The sequence below is a fragment of the Eubalaena glacialis genome, chromosome 7 (assembly GCF_028564815.1).
Source record: "Eubalaena glacialis isolate mEubGla1 chromosome 7, mEubGla1.1.hap2.+ XY, whole genome shotgun sequence".
Classification (NCBI taxonomy): domain Eukaryota; kingdom Metazoa; phylum Chordata; class Mammalia; order Artiodactyla; family Balaenidae; genus Eubalaena; species Eubalaena glacialis.
In genome coordinates, this window is record NC_083722.1 from 98,461,012 (window position 1) to 98,487,059 (window position 26,048).

General features: G+C 35.8%; 1 protein-coding gene across 4 annotated transcripts in view; it reads left to right on the forward strand.

Annotated features, from left to right (window-relative positions):
* Positions 1-26,048, forward strand: part of CNTN6 (contactin 6) — a 150,125-nt gene that overhangs the window by 120,281 nt on the left and 3,796 nt on the right. For all 4 annotated transcript variants that reach the window (XM_061195540.1, XM_061195541.1, XM_061195543.1 and 1 more), the window contains 8 exons: positions 5,092-5,267; positions 5,635-5,752; positions 6,390-6,548; positions 6,670-6,819; positions 8,932-9,002; positions 16,533-16,767; positions 16,879-16,994; positions 18,366-18,552. In XM_061195540.1, the coding sequence (XP_061051523.1) occupies positions 5,092-5,267; positions 5,635-5,752; positions 6,390-6,548; positions 6,670-6,819; positions 8,932-9,002; positions 16,533-16,767; positions 16,879-16,994; positions 18,366-18,552 (1,212 nt within the window). The remainder of the gene's footprint in view (positions 1-5,091; positions 5,268-5,634; positions 5,753-6,389; positions 6,549-6,669; positions 6,820-8,931; positions 9,003-16,532; positions 16,768-16,878; positions 16,995-18,365; positions 18,553-26,048) is intronic.

A 26,048-nucleotide genomic window follows, 5' to 3' on the forward strand; every position in this document is an offset into this window, starting at 1 on the left:
TTAAAATCAACTGAAGAAGCAACCTGTTAAAAAAATCCATTTCTAGGTTCTCTCTGCAGACCTGCCGAATCAGTATTTCTGGTGGAAGCAGAGAAATGCACATTTTGAACACATTCTCCAGGAAATTCATGCTAAATTTTTAAACTGCTAGAGTAGAATTTCTATAAATATCAATGCTTAAGGAATAGGAAATGAAAAGGAATAACTATTGCTCTATTTTGTTTCACAGAAAGAGCCTTAAAGAATTTCAAAGTTTTACAAATGATAGAGTCTAGCAGAGTCGACGTCCCTCCTTTTTAATTTGTTATAATTCAGGCCCTAATTATCTCACTTATCCATAAATACCAAGAAGTGTTTCAGTGTTAATAATGAGCCTCATGTTACTGCACCTACTCCACTGGAATGTATGCGCTCCCAGGAAAGTAGTACACTAGATGTGTGTATATACATCCCTCCACCCCTTGAGAGTGATTCGAATGGCTTTTTAAAAAATTCCTCTGGTGGTAGTTTCTTAAGAAGTTAAAGTGTATGCAAAGGAGGAATCAGAACTTGTTAATGAACTAAAGCTACTGCTTGTTCTTTCCCTAAAATAGCATCAAAAATTGTGTATGTTTCTCCGGCTCAAGAACCACTCTCCCATTCTCTGCAACTGTGATTTTGTCTCTGTGGGGTATTCACTTCTAGTTCTGAGTTAGAGCTCTGCGCGGTTGCAGAAGGGAACTCTTCAGGGTAGCAATCAGTGGCCTTGTGGGTGTTGGACAGCCACCTACACAGGATCAGGACAGGTCTGCATGTGGTGTGAGGAGAGGATACAGTAGTTATAAGCGTTCTTGTGCATGTACCCCCTCACCCTCACAGGAGGGTACTCACAAGGGGACTATGTTCAGATAACCATACATTCCCTGTTTTTGAATAACAAGTCTGCCCACATAGAAGACTCTTCTTTTAAATATAATCCTTTTTTTTTTTTTTTACCCTACAAATACTGCTATGTCTTTATGCCTTTTTTCCCTCTGCTTCATACTTCCAAGGCTTCCCTTTTTTTTTTGGCAATTTTTTAACATGGCATCCAGGGCTGGTTTCATCAGCTTGTAACCCAGTCACACAGGATCCCGTGCTGAGATATGCCTCATGTTTGGTCTAATACTCCACTGTCGCCATCTCAAAATTCTTAGTCGCTTTGTCTCTGAACTTGTGCTTTGTAAGTGAAAGCTAGTGGGACAATGGAGCATGACTATGAGCAGAGGAGACATCCTAGGTGGAAGTACATACAAGTGTTTATGGTTCAGCAGCCGCAGCTTGTGCACAAACGGGCTCAGGTCCATGCACCAAGCAGGCAGGTGGTACTGTGTATACCCACATGCCTGATGGCGGTCAGGAGTGCTGAGGCCCAGAGGAAGGGGAGCAAATCAGGACCCGGGACCAAATTGGTGGAGGTGATGACAGTAGCAGCTGTAGAAACTTCAGGGGATGACAGCAAGGGCTTCAGGGGAACAAGGAACTCAGAAAGCAGTCAGCGTCAGGATCCACTGTGAGAAGTCAGCTTGCTCATCTGTGCCCAGACAATGTCCGGGTGACATCTGTACAAATATTAACTCTTCAGCCTGAGCACCAGAACAGGAACTGTCAGTGCCCAGGCAGTAAATTTTGTCAGTAAAGTATTACGAAATAAAAGCCTACATATATTGCAATAAGGCGTATCATAGGGTTATGTGAATTCTTAAAAGAGTTTGGCATACATGATTTTGAAAATGTGTGCAACACTAGAAAGCTCATTTCCAGAGGCTTAGAAATAGAAATTTAAAGACTACTCTACTCAATGGGAAAAATACTATTTCTATACAAATCTCCAGGTAAACCAATTATTAATGAGTGTTTCCTTACAATTAAAGATACAGCAGTAGAATGTATAAACAGGCGTTCTGGATTATACACAAACCTTTAAGCCACTTTCAGTTTCCCGTGAAACCTCCACAAGTTACAGGATGTGTCCGAAGAATGTAACAGTTCCATTGTTTAAATTTACATCGAAAATTCAATTCAGACTTAAACAGAAGGGATTTGTATGAAGAGATAAATCTTTTTAGAAAAGATTGTTCCTTGAGAATCACCAGCTCTAGATGATCTAAGATTCACATTTCAAAATAATTTATCAGATATTTACTCCAATGTTCTCACAACCTATAAAATACTCTCAATGGTTCCATAACAATTGCATCAACAGAAAGATCTTTGCAAACATAAAGAATTATCTAAAAGCATTTGCGATTTTACATTTGCCATGAGCAACCGATGTCAATCACTTAAAAATAAAATTGCTAAAACAAATTCTGATGACCTAATAAATAAATTTATAGAAAAGTGAGAAAAATCTTATGATCAATCAAGAAATAACTTTAATAAAGTATTATTATTTAATGTATATATAAAATTGAATCGAAAATATATTTTTGCAATTTGTATGTTTATGTTGTTACTCATGTATCATTATTACCCTGTTACATTTTGTAGGTAATATATTATTTTTAAAGCAAAGTAATTTCAAAGAAAAACACCCCACATTTTTATTTCATACTGCGACCCAAAAATTATTTATGTAGCTGGCCCTGAAAACATCTAAAGCTTACATTCTGACTATGACCATCACCAAGCTTCACATTCTCCACGTTCACTCCTGTTTTACTCTCCAACACTTCTTTCCAGCAAAATGGCTGCCTTGCCTCAACAAACCATTCTTCTTTGCACAGATTCTTTGTAAATGCTCTTGCCTGCATAGTGAATAAAGTTACTTCTCCCTGCCTATTATGTTTACTTAGCTAACTCCTATTTGCCTTTTACTGTCAGCTAAAGCAAACCTTTCCCAATAAACTGATCCCTCAGGATTCACTATTTTAATAGAATCATTTACTTCTAATACATGGCACTTATCACAGTTGAAACTATGTATTTCTGAGTATGATTTGATTAACGTCAGCCTCTCGTTTTATTCTTAAATCTCTGTGAAGGCAAGCACCACATCATTTTTATTTGGTGCTTTTTTTTTCCTTCTCCTTCCATTGTATTTCCAATACTTAGCAGACAGCTGGAATTTGGTAGGTGCTCAATAAATATTAGTTAATAAATGAATTAACTAGTGAGAACATGTAAACATTATAATGAATTATAATACAAATGTTTCTTATTCATGAAGTTTTAGTCATTATTACTATACTACTGACAAACTATGTATATAGGGAATGATTTGTCTAATTTTGCCACTTTGTGGTGCCATAAGTGGAAGGAGAGGTTTTCATTTTTAATGTTTGAAAATTATTTTAACTGCACGATCCAAAACTTTAAATCAGAGCAATTTTGCTCTACCAGCACAACCAGTTAGCCAACTCATCCTCCCATAAGTGTAAATAAGATATTAGCGATATATTTTTTTCAAAGATACTACAAGAAGGAAAATATTCTCTAGTCTCAAAATGTATTATTGAAACCCTGGTTAGTATTTATCCTTTCTTTGTGGGAGACGTCTGAAGAACGCTTGGAATTAAGAATGGACTTAGTCCACAAAATCATTCTTTAAACTTTTCCCCAGAAATAATTAGAATAAAAAGTATACATGTCTAATATAATAAGGTAAACAGTATCTTTAAAATATGAAAATATGAAGACAAAGACACCCTCTGATGTAGACTGAGTTAGATTTTCTTCATTATATTCAGAAACAAAATATGTGCTTTTATTTTTCCATGACTCTTTTATCAATATGTACCTTAAAGCCCAAGATTATTACTTCCTACTTTTTGTTTATTAAGGAAACAATCACAATTTTTGAAATGCTGGAATAATACTTAAACATTCTATTGATAAAATGCAGTGGCACACTCATCCATATGAACATATAAATTCAACCTCAATGGTCCTTTGATTTCTTGAGCAGCACAAAGAAGCCAGAAGGAAAGTAAAGCTTTTAGCTTATCTCCTAGATGGTAAAACTTTATCTTATGAGTGATCTTTAGAGAAAGAGATTTTCCAGGGTCCTCATTTCATTTTGTTTTGAAACTTCTTTATGTATGATACTTGCTTTCACTATAATTTGCCAAAATCCCTAATTCTTAAATGTAAACCCCTTAAAACATACTTTATTTTGGTAAGATAGTGCATATCTAAATCCAAATGTATGTCCAGGGTTTTTTGTGTGTGTGTGGTTACTGAGTTGCCATTTTGGTCAATTTACTGAGTTGCCATCTTAGTCAATTCTTAGTCCTCTAAAATCAAAACTATGTATTTTGTTATAAAAAATGTAGTCAAAAATGATATCACTATGAGTCTCTTTTAACCACAGAAATATAGGACTCACAAGTCCAGCTGGAACACTGTTTGGAATTATCCTTTGAAATGGGTCAATGACATGATATGACTTGTAGAGCAAGGGCTGATATTGTGACTCATATTTCTAGAGAGAAATTTTTTTATGATAGATGTGTAATTCTAAAATTGTGAAATCTCGATGAAAAAGAAAAAAGTTACCTCTTTCCTATTCGTGTTGTACCTTCATCTAAAATAGAAATTTTTTATCACAGCTATGTCAGAAATAGAATAAATATGTTATATTCACATTTGCAAATATAAGCTTATGATTATAAATCTCGATGTAATATAAACTAATGTAGTTATGATCTTAGGGATGCAATTTGTCTCATAGTATATGAAATTAACATAGAATATTTAGAACTGCAACCATTGTGTGGATTGTAATATTGTGGCTGGAATTTCAGAATAAAATAATAATAAAAATGGTATGGTGCATTCTCTATGTAGGGAATGCTGTCTTTTGAGGTCCACAGTTTTCTATGAACTACTTATTTTTATATTAAGTATAAATGAAAGTATGTCTTGAATTTTCTTACAAGTAATAGGCTATGTTGATTAATGCAGAAATATTAGAAAAGTGGGAATATAATTTTTCATATTGAGTATAGTGGAGCTTCATGTTGTATTTATACAATTTCAAACAATGGCAAAACCATTCAAAATATATATTTTATAGCCATATGCTAGCATTTGATAAGCTTTTATAATAATAATATTTTTTCTCAACAGAGAGGACTGTTATTACCGTGCCACCTTCCAAAATGGATGTTACAGTTGGCGAGAGTATAGTCCTACCCTGCCAGGTGTCCCATGACCCCTCCATTGAAGTTGTATTTGTATGGTCTTTCAATGGAGATGTCATAGACTTAAAAAAAGGAGTGGCTCATTTTGAGAGGATTGGAGGAGTAAGTTGCTGAAATTTTTAAGTGCTTAATAAAATGAATCAAGTCTTTTACATGAATCAACATCTTTCATAATTATTCTCCCCATATTGATTTGCATGGATAGTCACTGTCTGTTTATGAAGTTGCATCTGTTTTTGTTTTGTTTTATTTTGTTTTATGTCTTGCATAGAAATGCTTGTGTTCTGGATGCAATTATAATAAAGGGGATAATAAAAGGGATCAAATATGAGAAACTATAATGATACTAGTATATCTCCTAATTTCAGAGCTGCCTCATATTTAGTATTTATCCAGCTGTGAAAAAAAAAAAAAAGGGACCTGCTGGGTATGATTATGTTTTTATCCCTTTTTCCCTATCTATCTGCAGGAATCTGTTGGAGATTTGATGATAAGGAATATTCAGTTAAATCATTCAGGAAAATATCTATGCACAGTAAAAACAACTCTCGAAAGTTTATCTGCTGAAGCTGATATCATTGTGAGGGGTAAGCATAAACGGTGACAATGAATGAGCACACAGTTTATTCACAATCAAAATTGTTAATATGTATTGATACATGGTAGATCTTTGAGTAACCACATTATGATAAAAAAGTGAGATAAATAGTACAGATTTTTTATTTTCCAAACTCTAAGACTCCAGGGTACGGGTATAGATATGGATACTGAAATGAGTGGGTTTTGTCTCTTTATAAGGAATGGTCAGACTTAGCAAGCAGTGTCGGTCCCTAAAATTTAGACATGCTTTCTATTCATAATAAACCATTCTTGTCAGAGCAGGGTCAAAGTCACATGTTCCTGAAGGTCTCCATATCAGATGTATTTATTTGAGTTAGCTTTCAAGAGAGAATGGACGAGAATGGTTCTCAATTTTTGAGGTTAACTCCCTATCGGATGATATTCAACCATCCCATGGCTGGCATTTTCTAATCTTCAAGGGAAGCATTTCTAAATTAATCTCTCACCATGTAAGTCGAATTAATAGGGCTTTATCTCAAATAATGTGCTAAAATACATTATGTTCAATATTTTATTTTCTAAGCATAACAGATAGACTATCCCTGTCCCAAATCCATGAATTTAATAATTTCCAATAAGTAATCATAAAACATATTTTTCAAGGTCCCCCAGGTCCCCCAGAAGATGTAAGAGTGGAACATATTTCCAGTACTACTTCTCAACTAAGCTGGAGACCAGGCTCAGATAATAACAGTCCCATTCAAATATTTAGTATTCAGGCTCGGACACCATTTTCTGTGGGTTGGCAGGCTGTTTCTACAGGTAAGTGACACAAGTATTTTTGAATAATTTTCTAAAACAGATGGTGTGTTTGTTTAATTGAATAACTGATTGTTTTTAACTAGTGCCAATTTAGGGGTCTGAAGCATCCCCTTCTTTTCAGTTCCAGAAATTCTCAATGGTAAGACATACAATGCAACAGTGGTAGGTTTGAGTCCTTGGGTGGAATATGAGTTTCGTGTTGTTGCCGGGAATAGCATTGGGATTGGAGAACCAAGTAAACCATCAGAAGTGTTAAGAACCAAAGCATCAGGTAAGAAATCAATGTCTTCTAAAGATGTGGAAGACCTTTTAAAGTCTAGTTCCTAAAGAAAATAAGTGAGAAGTGTAGTATTTTTGGTCCAAAATCAGAGGCAGTAAACCAGTGGCTCTTATTTTCCATTTGTATGTGCACAGAGCAAGGTGTATTTTCTCCCAAAAAGTGAATTCAAAAAGAGATGATTATAGTTAAGCAGGCATGTCAAAAATTAGAATTTTTCAAAAGCTGTCCTCTCATCTCATCTATTTTCTAGCCAAAATCCAATAGAGAATCTGTAGATTTGTAAATGCAAATGAGTTACTGCTTGTTTCATTAAATGTTGTAGCCAAGAATTAACTGAGACTCTGATGGTGCAGCCAGCCACACATTTCCATCTATTTCTCAACTCTGACCTAGCTGCAGCTTCATTGAGCGATAGTATAAATTTTTCCACAGGCAAATGAGGTAAATTTTAAACTCATTTAACAGAAGTGCTAATTGAGCATCAACTGGTTCACTGAACAGCAGAATACAAGTGGAACCTGCCTCAGAAATCACACCTTCTTAAGCTCTTTTCAATGGATCCTTTGTTCCACTCTTAAACTTTCACATCCAAGGTGATACTTGATCTGCGCAATGCATGTAGCCAACAAAGTTCACATTCTTATCCAGTCACCTATGAAGGAACACTGATGCTGCTGGATTAGTTTAACAAGCACAAACTATTTCAACAAAGTGTGCGCAACTGTCAGATGTCAATAAATCATTTTTTTAAAACTAAAGGTAATGCTAATCATTTTATTATAGGATTAGGGCTGGAAAACAGCATATTTGGTAGTGATATCTTAAATCATTCTAAAAGTTTAGAGCTGAGAGGAGGGTCCTTCCTTTGATAGAGGAAGAAAAGGAAGACCAGGATGTTAGCTGATTGTTTTGGACAAAGTCAGGATTTGAACCCAGACATCCAGACTTAGGCACCAGCATTCACCATAACAGTGGGTCTTAACCTAAATGAGATAAAGACTGACATAAGGAAATGTCTAAATATAGAAATTCCCAGGCCCTACCACAGACCAACTGGATAAGAATCTACAAGTGTGGTCCATGCCTCTGGATATTAGCTTCAATTTCAGATTGTTTGTTTACAGCTGATTTATATTATGATAGTTTTGGGAAGGGTTGATCCTAATTCTAAAGCTTTTACAGTAAAGTTTTTATGTCACCTTCTGTTAACCATTGGCGCTCTCATTTCAGTAGCATAATGAGACTTGGTATTCATAATGATTTCCCTGAGGCTCCAAATCATACTGAAGTGAGAGGTTGTGAGGTTTTGTTTGTTTGTTTGTTTGCTGGTATCATCAAAGACAGTTCTTCTCAATATGGCTTTAGGATGAGTATGGTTCATTGGAAAACTGAAGAAAAGAGGGAACTTTATTACCCAGAATATTGGAAACTTTTGCAAAGAGTTAATTAAAGTATAATTTAAAATAATTTCCTTATGTATCTAAACTAGTCAATTGTCCTGAAATATGTTACTGTAAGCTGTCAAGTACTAGAAACCCTGCAACTGTAGAAGCTATTCCAATTCACTCTGCTTTTGGCCAAAGGCATTGGAAGGCTTAGAAGACAGGGCATAGGTTCAAGGCAATCTTTTAAATAAATTATGAAGATCAAAGCAGGATTCATTTTTAAATGTTAAAATATCCTGATGGCTAACAAAAAGAAAAATTATTTTAGTTTATTGAAAAAATTAATTAATAGACTGCCTAAGTAACTTGTTTACAGCACAACTGTATAATTAGGCACTAAATCAGCAATGTTGTGGTTACCATCTGAATGGAACATCATTTTGCCAATTAGTAGATGATGCATAATAATGTCAAATACACGATGTTAGTCGATTTTTAATTAATTTTGGAGCCAGGGTGCTCTTGTATCAAAGACAACTGTGTCCTCTCTCTTAGAAATTTGGATATGTGTAAACATAATTTATGTTCATTAAAAATGCAAGACTCTCTCATCATGTATCTGCGTGAGATTTTGAAAGGTGAAATCCAAAAACAAAATTCTTCCCAATGAAGAGCTACTTTAGTAATTGCCATCCTATGTTTCTCTTGGTTACTTTAGTCCCTGTCGTGGCACCAACAAACATCAATGGAGGTGGAGGAAGTCGGTCTGAACTCGTCATTACGTGGGAGGTAATTTTCTATCCAACTGAGTTACTTTGAAGGAAAAAGATTTAGCTGGCTAAGAGGAATATTGAAAAACAAAAAAGAAGATTTATTTGATCACTATTGAGTATATAAAAATATGTGGTATGAGAGACTCCTGATGATGCATTATTTAAAAGAGGTATTGGAAACTTTTTGTATTTCTACTAAAGCAAGAGAGTGTGACTAACTCAACACAATTTGCTTCCAAATATAAGAAACAGACGTTCAATGTCTATTGAAGGTGGGTCAGTAGCATTTTTGTTATTAGTTGATGAACTAGAAATTATTTTATTTATTACCTCTAGAACTATTCATGAGTTAGACTCAGCAGAGCGCAGGTTGAAAATAATTTCCCTATCATTGTTCTTTAAATCCTTCCTTTGTTCTTCCCTGCATCTAGATGAAAGCTTAGGCAGATGGTATAGCTTTTGTAGTCATTATTATTAAGTATCAACAAGTAGGTTCATTTTTGTACTTAAAAATTTTTTCAACCTCGTTTATTATCATAAACTTTAGACTTTCAACCAATCTAAAGTTTCTCATTTCCAGACGCTCAGGCCTGCCTCAGCGGAGAAATGCTATAGTGTGAAAGGGAATGCATAGTCAGTTCTCCACCTTTTCTCCACTCTGCTATTCAATTTCTCCTTTCCCAAACTAGTTCCTCCAGACTTGTAGTAAACTGGGATTGGGAGGAGAGGAAAGGGACAGAAAAAGTCCTGATTGCTGGTACATTTGTAATTTGACTTTGGTATACTCTAGGAATGGTAAATGACCAGACGTTGACATTTCATAGAGCGGTTTTTTGTATTGCTTTGTTTTTTCGTGGTTTTTGATGGTGGCGGGGAGGGCGCAGTGTCCAAAGAAGTGCCCAAACTTTTGGTTGTCATTCCTTGGTGCAAGCTGCCGGAAGGTCTCCTCAGTTCCTGGAATCTGGTGGTCCATGGCCAGACTCTTCTGGTAGAGGTTCTCTCTCTCCTCTAGATGCTCTTTGTGGATACAGCATCATAAGGTTGCAACCCTATGATGATAGAGCAACCATAAGGTTGCTCATGGATAGCTCCCTACATGGTTTTCACATTTGCCCTCAGCAAACATGCACCTTTGCTCTATGTTCCATGGAAGTGCAGTGTGTCCCCACTTAGCCTCTCTTCACTCTGCCACAATACACTGTCCGGGTCTCTCTCCCCTTTGGCAGTTTCTCAGGCATTTGTCAGTTAAAAGAACCTGCATCCCCTAAATTACAGAGAACATATACCATGTGTTTCTTTCTGAAGCCTCTTCACTTCGTTAGGCAAGGGATAAGAAGTAGCCCCTTTGCTTTCCCCTGGGTAGAGGGGTAGGAATGCACAGCTTTTTCTACAACCGTCTCAAAAGAAATATCTTCCTACTAATCTCTCCCTAAACAAACCAACACTCCCTTTCTGTACATTTCTCTTGGGTTATAGGCTAAGTTTTGCCAGGTAGACTTATATATAAATGGTTTGATGTCTCCCTTTAGAATGCATAGCACTTCATATCTTTGTTATCAGCTTTGAGCCCCAGCTATAACTGAGAAAAGATCCTTGCCCTATTTCATTGCCCTGTGTACAAGTTTCTGACACTGTGGTGATAATTTTCATAGCCAAAACATCCACTTCCTTGGACATTTTAATATCACACCTAAGAACATGATGGCTATGGATGTTTTAGTTAAAAATCATGATGTCTGCTATGTTAGAGGGCCTCTCATTGGGAGGCAGGGGTGGTTTCATCCCTCAGGAGATATTTACAATGTCTGAGGGCATGTTTGGTTGTTTACAACTAAGGGGAGAGGTTCATCTGGATAGAGGCTAGGATGCAGCTAAACATCCTACAATGCCCAGGATGGCACCCCCATGAGAAGAAATTATCTGCCCCCAGATGTCAAGAGTGCTAAGGTTGAGAAACCCTGTTGCAGAATAATAGGGATTCACTGCATCTGTAAATGATTTTACAGTAGTATAAGACCTTCTATATATATGGTCCATTTTATTCCTCACAAAATCTACAAACAATAAATGTTGGAGAGGGTGTGGAAAAAAGGGAACCCTCTTGCACTGTTGGTGGGAATGTAAATTGATACAGCCACTATGGAGAACAGTATGGAGGTTCCTTAAAAAAACTAAAAATAGAACTACCATGTGACCCAGCAATCCCACTACTGGGCATATACACAAAGAAAACCATAATTCAAAAGACACATGCACCCCAATGTTCACTGCAGCACTATTTACAATAGCCAGGACATGGAAACAACCTAAATGTCCATCAACAGAGGAACGGATAAAGACGATGTGGTACATATATACAATGCAATATTACTCAGCCATAAAAAGGAACGAAATTGGGTCATTTGTAGAGACATGGATGGACCTGGAGACTATCATACAGAGTGATGTAAGTCATAAAGAGAAAAATCAATATCGTATGTTAACGCATATATGTGGAATCTGAAAAAATTGCTATAGATGATCTTATTTACAAAGCAGAAATAGAGACACAGATGTAGACAACAAACGTATGGATACCAAGAGGGAAGTGGGGGCGGGATGAATTGGGAGACTGGGATTGACATATATACACTACTGATGCTGTGTATGAAATAGATAACTAATGAGAACCTACCGTATAGCACAGGGAACTCTACTCAATGCTCTGTGGTGACTTAAATGGGAAGGAAATCCCAAAAAGAGGGGATGTATGTATACATATAGCTGATTCACTTTGCTGTACAGTAGAAACTAACACAACATTGTAAAGCAACTATACTCCAATAAAAATTTTTTAAAAAGAAACAAACAAAAAAAATTCTATTACAGATAGAGAAAAAGTAGTATTATTAAACCCTCTTCATATGAGAGAACACTGAGACGCAGAGATGTTTTCTAAAGGTTGTAAACAACAGAGCCAGGAACCAGGTGCAGCTGCTATAAAAGTTGTCCTTTCTTCTGGACGTCTAGTTTCACATATGCGTTATGGGCCTAGCACAGTGCCTGGTATGTGGTGTGACCTACTGAAGTACCTGTTGAATGAATGGATGTGCACAGAGAGAGATGTGGCTCACTTGTGGAGCACTTACAGGATTTTCAGTGCTGTGCTGGACATTTCATGTCATTTACTCCTCATGACAATGCTAGCCGGTGGCAATGCCATGTTCAGAAAAGAAAATAGGCTTAGAAATGCAATATAGGTGGGCAGAGAAGCATCTGACTACAGGACTCTCCATGCTTTTTTACTTTGTCCTAAATTAGAATTCCAATGGTCCATATGCAAAGTCATGGTTTAGAGAGGCCAAGAGTTTTCCTGTATCTGCCTTGAGTAGTAAGTTAATCAAGTTATTCTTGTTTACCAAACACGTTTCCCACAGAAACACTGACTCTCAAGTAGTCTAAAACAGGATTGGTTTTGTGGGATGGTGAGGAGGTTATTTAGGTTTCAATATTCTTTGAAGGCCATATAAGCATTTCATCACTTGCCTAACTTCACCCCTTGTTTTTTCTCCTCCATGTCAGAAATTACTAAAGGTTGGTAAATCACAGCTTTTACTCAGTCTATATGTGAGGAGAATGGGAAATCCTATGTATACTATTCTTAAATAGACATGATGTGAATTAACAAAAAAAAAAAAAAAAAAAAAAACTTTCCACGATTTATAATGTTCTTTTTAAAGCCCGGTTCCAGAGACCATCACCTACAGGCCAAATCTGGCCTGCTCCCTGTTTTCCTAAACAAATTCACCCACCACCATACCCATTCTCTTATGTGTTATGTATCACTGCTTTCATGACGTTGTAAGAGACCCGAGATCCCCAAATGCTCAAAATATTTAAGCATCTGACCCTCTACAGAAAACTTTTTCTGACCTATATTTTTAAAAAATTAAGTTAAAATCATTCCCTCTGTGTATTTCTTCTTGGGATATCAGATATGAGGATACTAACAGAAACTATTACATAAATGGATGCACGTTCCCATTTATCATTCACATTTGGCATCATGTACATGCAGTTACTGAGCCAAATTCTTCTGGTGCCCAAACTTCTTTAAGGAATCAGTTATGTGTACTTAGAAGGAGATGCATACATTAATTCGAGCCACCAGAAGGCACACAGTAACACTTTCAATTCAGTGAACACTAACGAGTAGTGCAGTGGGGGTACAAAAATGAATTTCTTAAAAAAAAAGTCTTTATGTTCAGAAATTGACAGGACAGTCTTAACTCAGCCTGAGAGGAGGTCAGGAAAGGTACCATCATAGCATATCTGAACTATGCTGTGAAAAAGAACTCGGGGATAAAGAGACCATTGCAGGCCAAAGTCACCACACTGTGGATGAAGAAGTACCCATTGAGCTTTCAACACTAGTCCAGGTCCAACCACTGTTCTAAACTCAGTCTGACTCCACCATTATGGTTTATAAGTACACTGTGGTATAATCGACCTGTGTTTTCTCCTGTGCCAAAATAATGTGTATTTTGTGTATGGTTATTTGTTTTGGTTTGTTATCTTTCAACTAACCTAGACATGATATCTAACTTTAGGGATGTAATAACTGCTAAACTTTTTTAAAGGTATCTTTACTCATATGTTATTTTAATTTATACCCAAAATACCTGCAAGTTTGAGGTGCTTATGATAAATGTCTCATAAAAAATATGACTATAAAATTAGGCATATAGGATAAAAAACTGTAGAGTAAGAAATAAACACCCAAACTGCCCATTGATACACTTTTTACCTAGAGGGTAAAAATTCAGCCTTGCAAGCTACATGGCCTCTTTCACAACTTCTCATCCCTGCCATTGTCATTCAAAAGCCATATATCATTATACAAATTAACATGTGTGACTGTGTTTCCAAAAACCTTTATTTTCAAAACCAGACTACAGGCCAGATTTGGTTCAAAGGCCGTAGTTTGCTGACTCTTGGTCTATACTAAAAATGTAGTTCTTACAGACACTGTGGTGGAGAATGATATTGTTAATCTTTATCAACTTTAAGAGATTTCATTACCAGAGGAATTTTTGAATTTCTGTATTCTGCTGAATACTTTCTCTGCTTAAAGGAGAAAACTCTCTTTCTGGCCACCTTAAATAGCTATATATATTTCTCCATCATTTGGCTCTCAGCCCATATGAGAAGAATGAAAGGAAGGACCTAAATAAGCCTTTTTTTCTCCTCTAAACTGAGCATGTTGGACTCAGATCTTTCTTGAGGGAACACCATGTGAAACATTCATTGCACTTCACTACCAAAAACAAAAGTCCTCCACTTTCTCCGATGAACTAAACATCTTGATTAAATCTAAGATCAGAGAAGCATCCAAAAGAAATCAAATTCTCTAGCAAGTAGCTTAAATTCTCATAAATCTCTTCCATACCACTCAAAGTTAACCATTTTAATTCTGATCTACCTGTGAAAGGGAAGTGTCAACACAAGGAAGCATTTTCTTTCCTAAGATTTCAGGACATGTATTTTTCTTCTGCTTTTCACAGTCTGTATTCCTTAGACTGTTCCACATGGCAAGAAGCAGAGAGCAGCTCAGGTCATCTTGGTTAATGGGGATTTATTTTAAAGCTACATGGAAGTAATGAGGATGGGAAAAAGTCTCAGTAACCAAGCAGACAGGGCAAAAGAAGAACCGGAACATCATTCATCACTGTTCTGAGAACCGTAGCCCTACCCTGCTGTCATCTATTCTGGTAACCCAGCCCCAGTTCTAAGAGTCCCTCCTGCTCGTCCTTCAGTTCTTCCTATTTACTTTACTTACAGTTTTCTACTTGGCTAACGGCTAAATTCTATCTCTTCTCTGTATAATTTACAGCTTAGATTTTCTCCTAGCTTCCACTGCCTCAGTGTCCCTGCTACTGTATGTTTTCTACTTATTGCTTGCTCTAAGTTTATCTATTATTACCCCAACACACCTATGTTTCATATTCAAATTCCATAAGGGAGAGGAATTAATTGGGTTTGCTAGTCACTATAGAATTCAGAGATTCTGATGGATAAAGAAGTTGTGATACGAATATACAATGGAATACTACCCAACCATAAAAAAGAATAAAATAATGCCATTTGCAGCAACATGGATGAGATTATCACACTAAGTGAAGTAAGTCAGAAAGAGAAAGACGAATACCACATGATATCACTTATATGTGGAATCTAAAATATGGCACAAATGAACCTATCTACAAAACAGAAACAGACTCACAGACACAGAGATCAGGCTTGTGGTTGTCTGGGGGAAGGGGGTAGGGAGGGGGATGGATTGGGAATTTGGGGTTGGCAGATGCAAACTATTACATTTAACATGGATAAACAACAAGGTCCTAGTGTATGGGGAACTGTATCCAATCTCCTGGGATAAACCACAATGGAAAAGAATATTTAAAAAAGAATGTATATATGTGTAAAAAAAAAAAGAATTCAGAGATTCTGTACCAGAACACTCAAAGATTCTGACCAAGAGGGTGCCTTTAGTTCTGGTGCCCACTGCTGGATAACCAGATGTGGTCCAAGTCACAGGATAATGTGATACAATAAATGGATACCTTTGGTAAGGAAAACCTCAGGAATAAAGTTGTGTGCATGAAAGACTCAAGCATTATGCCCTATCAGGTATGCCTTTATTAGTCTACATGAAAATGTTCAGAAATAAAAAGCATCTTCCTTTAGAAAAACTAAATAAATTCTATTATTTTTAAATATAACTTTCTTATAAACAGCTGGAATATTTGTCTAAATTCAAGGACTAATTCATTTTCACTTCTTGATGTGATTATTTATAATGTTATAATTATTTATAATGGGGAACTTGTACTTATTTTTGTTTTGTAATTTTAATAAATTTAAGTTTTAAATGACTCAAAGAATTTTGTCTCTTTGGGACTTAACAAACTTTTTGTTGTTTGTTTTTTAATGTTAAGAAAAGCGCATACTGATACTATGACTAATGAAGATGTATGTTTCAAAAAAAAAAAAAAAATATTGGACGGTCCCTTATATGTTTGTGTTTGAGTAACAGTCTATATGTTTTAAAGCAAATATTATTACACATTGATTATATTACCTGTATTTTACAAAAATTTGTTGAAAATGTGAAAGGAAAACATGGCTAGCCTTGAAATAGTTAACTAGTTAATTTTGTGCTGAGTTTAAAATTTTATATCAAAATTATGTTTTAGCTTATAAAATCTTGCAATCTTCTAAACCATTTTATTATTACAATTTAGGAATAATCAGGAAGGATATATAAACATGTAAAACCTGTTTTACATTTCCATTTAAATTTTTCATTTATTTATCTGAGTATCTTAAGTTGGGATCATTTTTCTAATTGGCATTCCAAATAGAAGTATTTTTTTTCAATACTTCATTAAACAGGGTAAATATCCATGCTATCTCTACAAAAGATATGCCAAACAATCAATAAACATTATAATAGCTGTACAATACATTTTTCTAAATAGTCAGTGATTGATCACTTCTGCCCAAGTCAATTCCAGAAGAACTACAGAATGGAGAGGAATTTGGATACATCATCATGCTGCGGCCAGTTGGCTCAACAACATGGACCAAGGAAAGAGTACCATTTGTAGAATCGTCAAGGTTTGTTTACAGAAATGAAAGCATCACCCCCCTCTCTCCCTTTGAAGTCAAAGTGGGTGTATATAATAAGAAAGGAGAAGGAGCCCTGAGTACCACGTCCATTGTCTACTCTGGGGAAGATGGTAAGTTGTGGTCAGCACTGGAATGCTCCTCCTTGAGACTGTATGTATATTTTGCATTTGTTTTCATGAACAACTCTGCTGAAGATGGTTGTGTCTTTCTCTGGATGGTAGAACCTCAACTGTCCCCAAGGGGAACTTCTGTTCAAAGTTTTTCTGCTTCGGAAATGGAGGTTTCGTGGAATGCTATTGCCTGGAATAGAAACACTGGAAGAGTTCTGGGCTATGAGGTAATCCACATTAATTTCACTTTCTACTATGAATATGCCAGCTAGCAATAGCTCTGTTCAACAGTCCTGTACTACTAACCTACTTCTTAGTATATGATAGTATATGTCTAAAGCTATAGAGAGGAATTAATGGAGGGGATCTTTCCAGGTGATCTTAAGCAAGCAAAGTAACAAATGGTAGCATTTAAAAAGTAATCAGGTGATTATCTTATTTAATTATCCAAATTGCAGTCATGTTTGTTTTTTGGGGAGAAGTAAACATTTAATCTTCAGTGATCTTAAACCTTAGAAGAATCTCACTGCGAAACCTGCTCTAAGAACTGGAGCATAACTTGAAAAAAGTTAGTCATCTTGGAAAAGGCAGTTAAGCGATAAGAAAAAGCCTACATTCTCCTAATCTGTCATTTATAGTCTATCTAGAATGAGGCAAATCACTTTGAATTTATGGGCCTTCATTCTCACAAAGTTAAGGGATGAGACTTATTAATCACTTATTGTTCCTTTGACTTGTAAATCTAATGATTCACAAAATGAGTTACAAGGTTTACTTTATTTTGGAGTTAGAATAAAATTATGATTTTGCCTTGTACTGTTCTTTTTTTTTCTTTTTATCTGAACCCTCTTGTCCAAACAGAAAGTTCTACTCATACGATAATAGATAGATGCCTCTGCCACTCCAATCCTAGAATGCCTTACCTCTTATCTGAACCCTATTTATTCCTCAAAGCTCATCTCTAGTCTCCCCTGCTCTTTGAACCCTTCTCTGATCACTCCCTGATACTATCTTTCTTCAAATTCTTTTAGCATTTATTTCCATATCACTTTTTTGGGATGCATTCTCTGCTTTCTTTTTACATATGTACTCTAATATCTTAACTAGATTATAAGAGGTTCAAAGGCAGGCACTATGCTTTATTCTCTCTTGCCTTTTCCAATGTGCCTAAAACAGTGCTAATGCACAGGAAGGCCTCAGTGTAAGTTGAATTATTAATTCACCTGTGATTTAAAAAACTCTCCAGGAAATGTCAATAGTAAAACATAATGTAAGTCTTTGATTGATAGTATGAATCTTGTTTTTTTCTGACTTACTGTATACCCTTTGTTAAAGCTGTCAACCTTTAGATATTTCATGAAATATTTTATTGTGGTAATCTAAAAAAACCTAGGTTCTCTAATTTCCATTGTGAATTTGTATTCTTTTTTTTTTATTTCTTCCCTATAAATTTTGGACTTTATTTTGTTATTGTTATGTAACCATTTTAATTGGAAAATATTCTCTCATTTATGCTCCTGACTTCTTCCCATATGCCACTGTGGTTGACAGTTGTTAGGAAACAATAAACTTTTTTGTTCTTTGTTTTTAATGATCAGGTCTTATACTGGACAGATGACTCCAAAGAATCCGTGATTGGTAAAATTAGGGTCAGTGGAAATGTCACAACCAAAAACATCACAGGGCTGAAAGCTAACACCGTCTACTTTGCTTCCGTGAGAGCTTACAACACTGCTGGTACAGGGCCCTCAAGCCCCCCAGTCAATGGGACCACCAAGAAGTCTCGTAAGTATACATCACATTGCAGGGACCAAGATTCACCTACAGTTAGAAACATTCCTTTGCTCAATCTCCATTTCATTCTTACCGCCTCATCATTTTACTGATCACTTTATTTAGTCAAGTGGGTTTGTCCCTTAAATCTGGATAATTGTTGAAACTTTCTGGTAACAAAATGAACTGTTCTGATCTTTTTGGAATTGCAAAAGAGAAAATATTTTCAGTATAAATGAAAGACAGAGAATATAATGGCTCCAATGCCCTCTTCCAACTTGAGTTCATAACCTGACCTCCCATCCTTGGAATGTTAAGTGGTTACTTAATCTTTCAGTCTCAAGATACTCATCTGTAAAATGAAGGAAAAATAGTACCTATTTTCTCACTGAGTTTTGTTCAAGATTAAAAGAGATAATTAATAGAAAGTGTCCAGTACATACTTTAGTAAAGGCTTAGTTCATGATTTTTTGTTTGTTTTTGTTGGTTTGGTTTACCATTTGAGTCTCGATGTGATCCTTGCACTGTCAGATACCTAGATCTTTCCTTCTATGATATTTTATCACTGCAAATTACTTGGTAGCCCCTGAAATCCAAGAATTAACTCTTGTGCTTCTTTTTATCTCCCTTAACAATAAGCTAAATATCTTTCACACAGATAGGACCTACTAAATAAAGGATGAAGAGTTGATTGTTGCTGCATTTGTCCTGTGAGTGAGTCTGGTATTGCACAAATATTCCATAATATGAAGCAAAGCAGTAAATACCAAACTGATCAGATGTGAATTAGTAAGAGTTGCAATTTGTAATTTTTTATAATTGCATAATATTTACATATTTCTTGTATATTGTAGATGAACATAAATTGTGTTAACAGGCTTTTTAAAACACATTCTTTGGTCTCTAAATCCCAATGAAAAAGAGTAACAAATACAGTTGCTGAATTTTGAGAATGACTAAGACATGAATTCACTGCTACTAACCGACAGGAAAAAATAGAGCTTGCCTTTAAATACTGCATTCGTTTTTTCCTGTGTATTGGGAAAGAATAGGTGGTTTAAAAAAGTTTGAAAATCAAGTGATACAAAGTTTTTTTTTCCATATACATATTTGTCATGTCCAAAAAGAACTTAGGAATCATCTCAGTTAATAGGTCTTTGATTACAGAGTGCATTATCCACTTGTGTTCATATCACCAGCCAGTAGCCAGAGATTTGTGTTCTAATTCTGGGTACGTCAGTGACTCATGACCTGATACAGGACAAGACATTCCATTTTCCTGCTTTAATTTTCTTAACTGTCAAATGGAAATTTTCTCTGCCCTCACTATTTTCTCAAATTATCAGTGAGGCACAAACGAGGTTCTGATTATAGGAGCACATTGGAAAATACAAAGTACCGTGGAACTGCTAAGCAGGAAACAAACAGATGAACAATAACTCTCTAGTTATTACAATAACTAACCAGTCCATTTTAAGGGAAGAGTACGTGTGGATCAACAACTCTTAAACCAGCTCTCCTTCAATCCCCTAGTTTGATAAAGACTAGGTCATGAGTGATCTTCTAGAACTGACTAGCTAGAGATGTGGTTCTATTCTTCTTCCTGTTTTACTCCATTTTGACCAAGTTGATGAAGTCATTGCCATATACCTGTATGAACGATTTGCTTCTATGGTCCTTCTGGAGTCTAGCCTCTTTCAGTTAATCTGAAAATCCGATTGAAATCTCCAATCAATCAGTGGTTTTAAATTTGCCCAGACATTTCCTTCTAGCTGATTGAGAGATGCCAAACTCACAGAAACTCTTGTGTATAATTTAGTTTCTATCTCAGGCAAAATCAAGGGTGATTAGAAATGCGTAAAGATAGTATCAAAAAAACCTCACAGATCTGACAGATCTGTGATAAACTGACAGACATTTTAGTGTAGTTGTTGATGTAACACTCAAGCCGACTCATATTACATGCAATTCCGTTAACCAGTTTAAGGTGGGCTGAGACCTGAAAAATAAACTTAATTATCAAAAAGATATAGAGATATAGATATATACATGATATACATAGGAGACCATGTATATACATCTATATATACACACACACATATACAATCGTCCTTCAGCAGCCTAGGGGGATTGGTTCCAGGAGCATCCACAGATGCCCAAGTCCCTTATGTAAAATGGCACAGGGTTTGCATATAACCTACATACATCCTCCGTATAATTTAAATCATCTCTAGATTACTTATTATACCTAAAACAGTAAATGTTATGTAACTAGTTGCAAATACAATGTAAATGCTATGTAAATAGTTGTTAGCAAATTCAAGTTTTGCTTTTTGAAACTTTCTGGAATTTTTTTCAAATATTTTCAATCCTAACTTGGTTGAATCTGCCAATGTGGAACCCAGAGATACACAGATACAGAGGGCCACCTGTAAAAACATACATACATACATATATACATATAACCTTAAAAATATTTTTTTCCTTTAACTTGAATTTGCTAGTTTGATTGTCCATGTAACCTAAATTAACCATGTGATAGTTTGTGCTAACCTACTCTATGTGTTTAAGCAGAAAACTTGTTTTAGACACAGTAGCATCAGGTTTGCTCAGTTGACCCACTTGGTCCTACAAATGGGCTTGACTGAGATTTGGATTAAATGCCAAGAACATTGTTGGTGGTTTGTCTGAGTGTTCACATGAGATCAGCCTTATCAAAGAGTAGGAGACATATCCTTTGAAAACACTTTAATTAACAGGGAGTAATTTTATCAAGATACAGTGCTAGAATATATCTGCTGAGAGAAGAGTGAGATGAGAGTCAAAGTATAAAGTGAAGTTTAGTGTTTCTTTAGCATCTGCCTTCTTTTTTGATTCAATCCAACACAAAAAAACCCTTGTAATTCCTAATCTCTTTCATGAAAACCTTGTTTCAATATTTCTTAAATTTGGCTTTCACCAGCCTGTGTGCATCAGCATTTTTATAAAAATATCCAACAAGGACTTGAGAATAAGGTTCTACAAGACTCTATCTCGTATTTGGATACCAATAAAACCTCTAATTTTATTCTTTCAACATTTTTTATCACTAACATTATGAAAATAGAATAGAAACTACTTTAGTCTCCTATTGTTGCTATTCAAATTACCACAACTTAGTGGTTTAAAACAATATAAATTTGTTTTCATGCACTTCTAGAGGTCAAAAGTCAGAAATGAGTTTCACTGGCTGGAAAACAAGATATGTGCAAGGGCTGTGTTCCTTTTGGAAACTCTAGAAGAGCATTTGTTTCCGTGCATTTTCTGTCTTTTAGAGAGCCTTCTCCCCTTGGCTTGTGGGCCCTGCCTCTATCTTCAATGCCAGCCTCATGTTATCCTCAAGTCTTCCTCTGACTCTGACTTCCTCTTCTATCTTCACATTTCCTCTGACTCTGGCTCTCTTGCCTCCTTTTTTCCTTCATCAGCATCCTTGTAATTACATTGAACCCACCCGGAGAATCCAGGATTATTTATCCACGTCAAGATCCTTAACATAATCACATGTGCAACAAGTAACATATCCACAGGTTTTGGGGATTAGAATCTGGACATGTTTGGGAGGCCCTTATTCTGCCTATGACAGTTACAAAATACTGAGCACTCATGTCCCAAGCCCAGCGTTAATGTTCTACATACTTATCTCAATTATTACAACACATCAAGGAGTATGTTATTTTAATTCCTAGATACAAGAAAACAGATGCTTAAAAAGGTTCTGCTGTGGCATCTGTGGGACTGGCATACTATGAACATGGACTCTCTGAATCTCTGGATCCCGTGGACATTGTACTAGTTTGCAATCTTCATCTCTAACCATCTAAATAGTCTCTCTCTCTCCAGACTCTCAAATCTTCAGTCCAGACCTCAAACTGGCTTGAGATTTTTAGCCCTAAAATGGAATCATACTCTCTTCTAATTCCAAAATTTCACTGTCTCCTCTATTCCAGAGAACAAAGAGTAGAGAAAGGTGTACAAGATCTTTCACAGTCTGTCCCCAAATTTCTTTTCATCCCATTCCTCATCTAGCCCTCGCAGCACCAGACTTACTGATCTTCTAAAGTTTAACATTCACTTATCTAATTTCACGCATTCTCCCAGTTTGTAGTGGTCCCACCATGCCTATAAACAGACAAATATCTTTTATACTGGTCTATAGATTTCCCCTTTAATATATTTGCATTTTACTGGGTGATTCTATAACTTTGGCCCATTGTGAAATATTGTTGGAAAGAGCTAGAAAAGAACTTCAGAGTGAAATAAAGTTGGGTATGAATCCCAGCCCAGCCATGAACTGTGTGGTAAGTCTAATTACTTAATAACTCAGAACCCATTTTCTCAACAGAAAAACAGAGATGACTGTACTTTCCTCTAGAGTTTGCTCTGAGAACTAAAGGATATAATATACACCAAGGTGACCCAGAGGCAGCCATATAGTGAGAGCTCAATGTGTAGTAACATATATTATTATATTTCTTCTTTAGAGGTGATTTCACTTTCTTTGCATATCTTAAAGTAGGAAAGCCCATCTACTTTCTACTTTCTTTCTTTTCATAAATTTGTTGCAGAAATATTCTTCAAGGGTCATGGAAGGACAGGCAAAGCAAAGATGAGAAATGGCTTTAATGCAACATTGAAGATAGCTCTGATTCTAAGTGCTATCCCTGGATCTAACTTTGATTTTCCATGTCCTTGAGATGACACCAACATTACCTCTGAATAGTGGTGACAGCAAAAAATTCTGCATCCATCACACATTCATACTGTCACTGTCTAGATTTTCCATTTGATATTTGATCATCCATTGTAAATTCTGAGAAAGCAGAGCTCACATTTACCAAAATCTCTGCCTATTCTGATTGGGTACGCTAAACAGAAGACAGAGCCTTTTTTTTTGAAACATGATGAATTAATCACTCAAGAAAATAGTGCCTGCCATGAGCCATGCACAGGGTTAGGTGCCTAATGGCGATTAAAACAGGAACGATACCTGCCTTCGGGCAATTGCTCTTTTAGTGGGGAGGCAACTTAGAACAAGAAAAAAAATGAAATAATCAAAAATTATGAAAAGTAATATGAAGAAAATAAGAGGCTGAGATATACATAAGGAGCACCTATATGGGGAAGGCTATATATTTTGATATGACATAAAAGATAAAAAGGAGCTAGTGGACAAAGAGACCTCCAAACAGAAGGAACTGCATATGCAAAGCTTCTGAAGTCTTTGTTATTATTGTTGCTGGTGATGTTGATAGCCTTACAGGTTTTTTTAAAGTAAATATCAGTGGTTTAACATTAAGTATTGTAGCTTACTAAAAATTATGTCTTTCCAAAAGACAACTGAGGAGCACTGCAAGTACAAATATACTGTGATCCACACAGACTTCGCTTAAATGGAATTTAGATTTACAACCAAAGGGAGAAAAATATTTACATCAATTCCAAGAGGAAAAAGCACTGCTTATGTAGACAGAAGTATTCAGAGCCAGTAACAGAAAGTGTTTGCAAATTTTGGTTCAATTTGGCCCCTGACGTCGACTGACTAGCACTCTGTACTGGATTTTTCTTGCTGTAAATAATGCAATCAATCCATATTTAGACATAAAGGAAGCATTAAGCTTTTATTTCATCTTGCACTTATGTTCTTTCTCTCTTTCCCAAATGTCAACCCCATGCTGTTACTTAGAAGTGTAACATAAGAAGTTGTTTTTGAATTGAATTCACAGTGTGAGCTACAGTGGAATATAAATGCCATCTACAGAAAAATTGATCACTGGGAAGCCATTAGAGCTGCAGAGGGCTAGTTTAATGTTGCTCTGTCATTTGATTAATAGAAAATTATTTAGTCTTTGGAAATTGCCTGCAAAATTCTTTCAGTAAACTAGAAAAGTGCTTGTTTGTTGAGTAGGTACTTGGTACTTGTACCAAGTAGGTACAAACATCCATGGCATGTGTTTTATATTATCCACATGACAGTGTTTTTTTTTTCCTAGGTAATACAAATTTCAATTTCATCATAGATATTTGCAATCCAGTTTAAGCAAATACATCAAATTCATGAAACCAGAGCTGTTAAAGGTGTTCATAATAAGATGACGGCCTTTTGAAGCACATTTTAGAAACTTAAAAAAAAATACACTAGGCACAAGCCATTGGCATTGGAGTCACACTCACGGACAAAGATAAGAAAAGCTACAGACTATGAGAACTTCCCAGAAAATTAGCTGGGACTTCACCACTTTATCTGCCTCTCAAAAAGCACATAAAGAACCCAAGTAAGAGCAAAATTATTAAGGGAAAATCTTGAGTATACCCTAATTATATTTAAGAAGTGAATCTTTTGCAAACTTTGGAATTCTGTTATTAGTAGCAAACCACACTAAACACAATGGAAAAACTGATTATGTCATAATGCCACAGTGAAGAACTGCTACTCCCACGAAGAGAATTAGCAGTTACTGAGCTATTTAGTGTGCACCACTAACCAAAATAGGAATATTTCCTATTTTATTTCATGGAAGCTAAAACTCTTATAACTAGAATATTTTAGTCTCATTCCAAAGATTGGAAAACCAGGCCTCTTGGAAGAGACTGGATACAGATTCAGGTCTCTCTGACTTCAAAGCCCAACTCTTTACACCTCCCAGATAGCATGAGAGGTAAAGCATTCCAAATAATCCACACGATTAGCCATTCATACCGTGAGTTCATTCCTGACAGAATGTTTCTCATTTTATGTCCATGGAAAGCCTTACTTCTGCTTTGGTAGATGAGGAAATAAATGCAAATGTTCCAGTATCAGAGACACAATCACTACCATATAGTTAGTAGAAGTCAGTTCTTCTCTCTCTCAGTCTGGCGCTTCATCAATGGATTCATAGTGTTAAAAGTAGTACTTTTTATCTAAACATGCAAACAAACAGAAAAGGCACAGCAATAGATGAAACCTTCAGAATTCATCACTGCCAGTGACATCAAAGGATTGAATTTATATTTTTTCTGTATTGATTGTATGATGTTGTTAATGTTAGCACTTTGTTTTAAAGAACAAAGTAAAAGAAATGAGTCACAAGAGTATATTAGATATTAAAACTGTGGTATCTTATGAGAATTTTTATATTATCTCTTTTATAGCTGAGAAAAAGATTAGAAAAGGCACTTTGGGATAAGTTGAGGGAAAATAGTTACAAAACTATAATCATTGCCATCAGCCCTTCAGAAATAAACGTATTGACAATCATTCACTGAGTTCTTACCAAGCGCAAAACTCTCAGTCTTTTTATTATGATTGGGTTTATACTGCCAAGAAATGTACTAGGGCATGGTTGATCCAACTGGCATGTTCGTCTTATAAATCCACGTGGATTGCTATAGGTTTGGCCATGTCAATTGGCCTTGATTATAGGACAGCATAATGAATGGACTGGCCACACTGTGTCACCTATGGATCTTCCCACAGCCCAGTACATAAT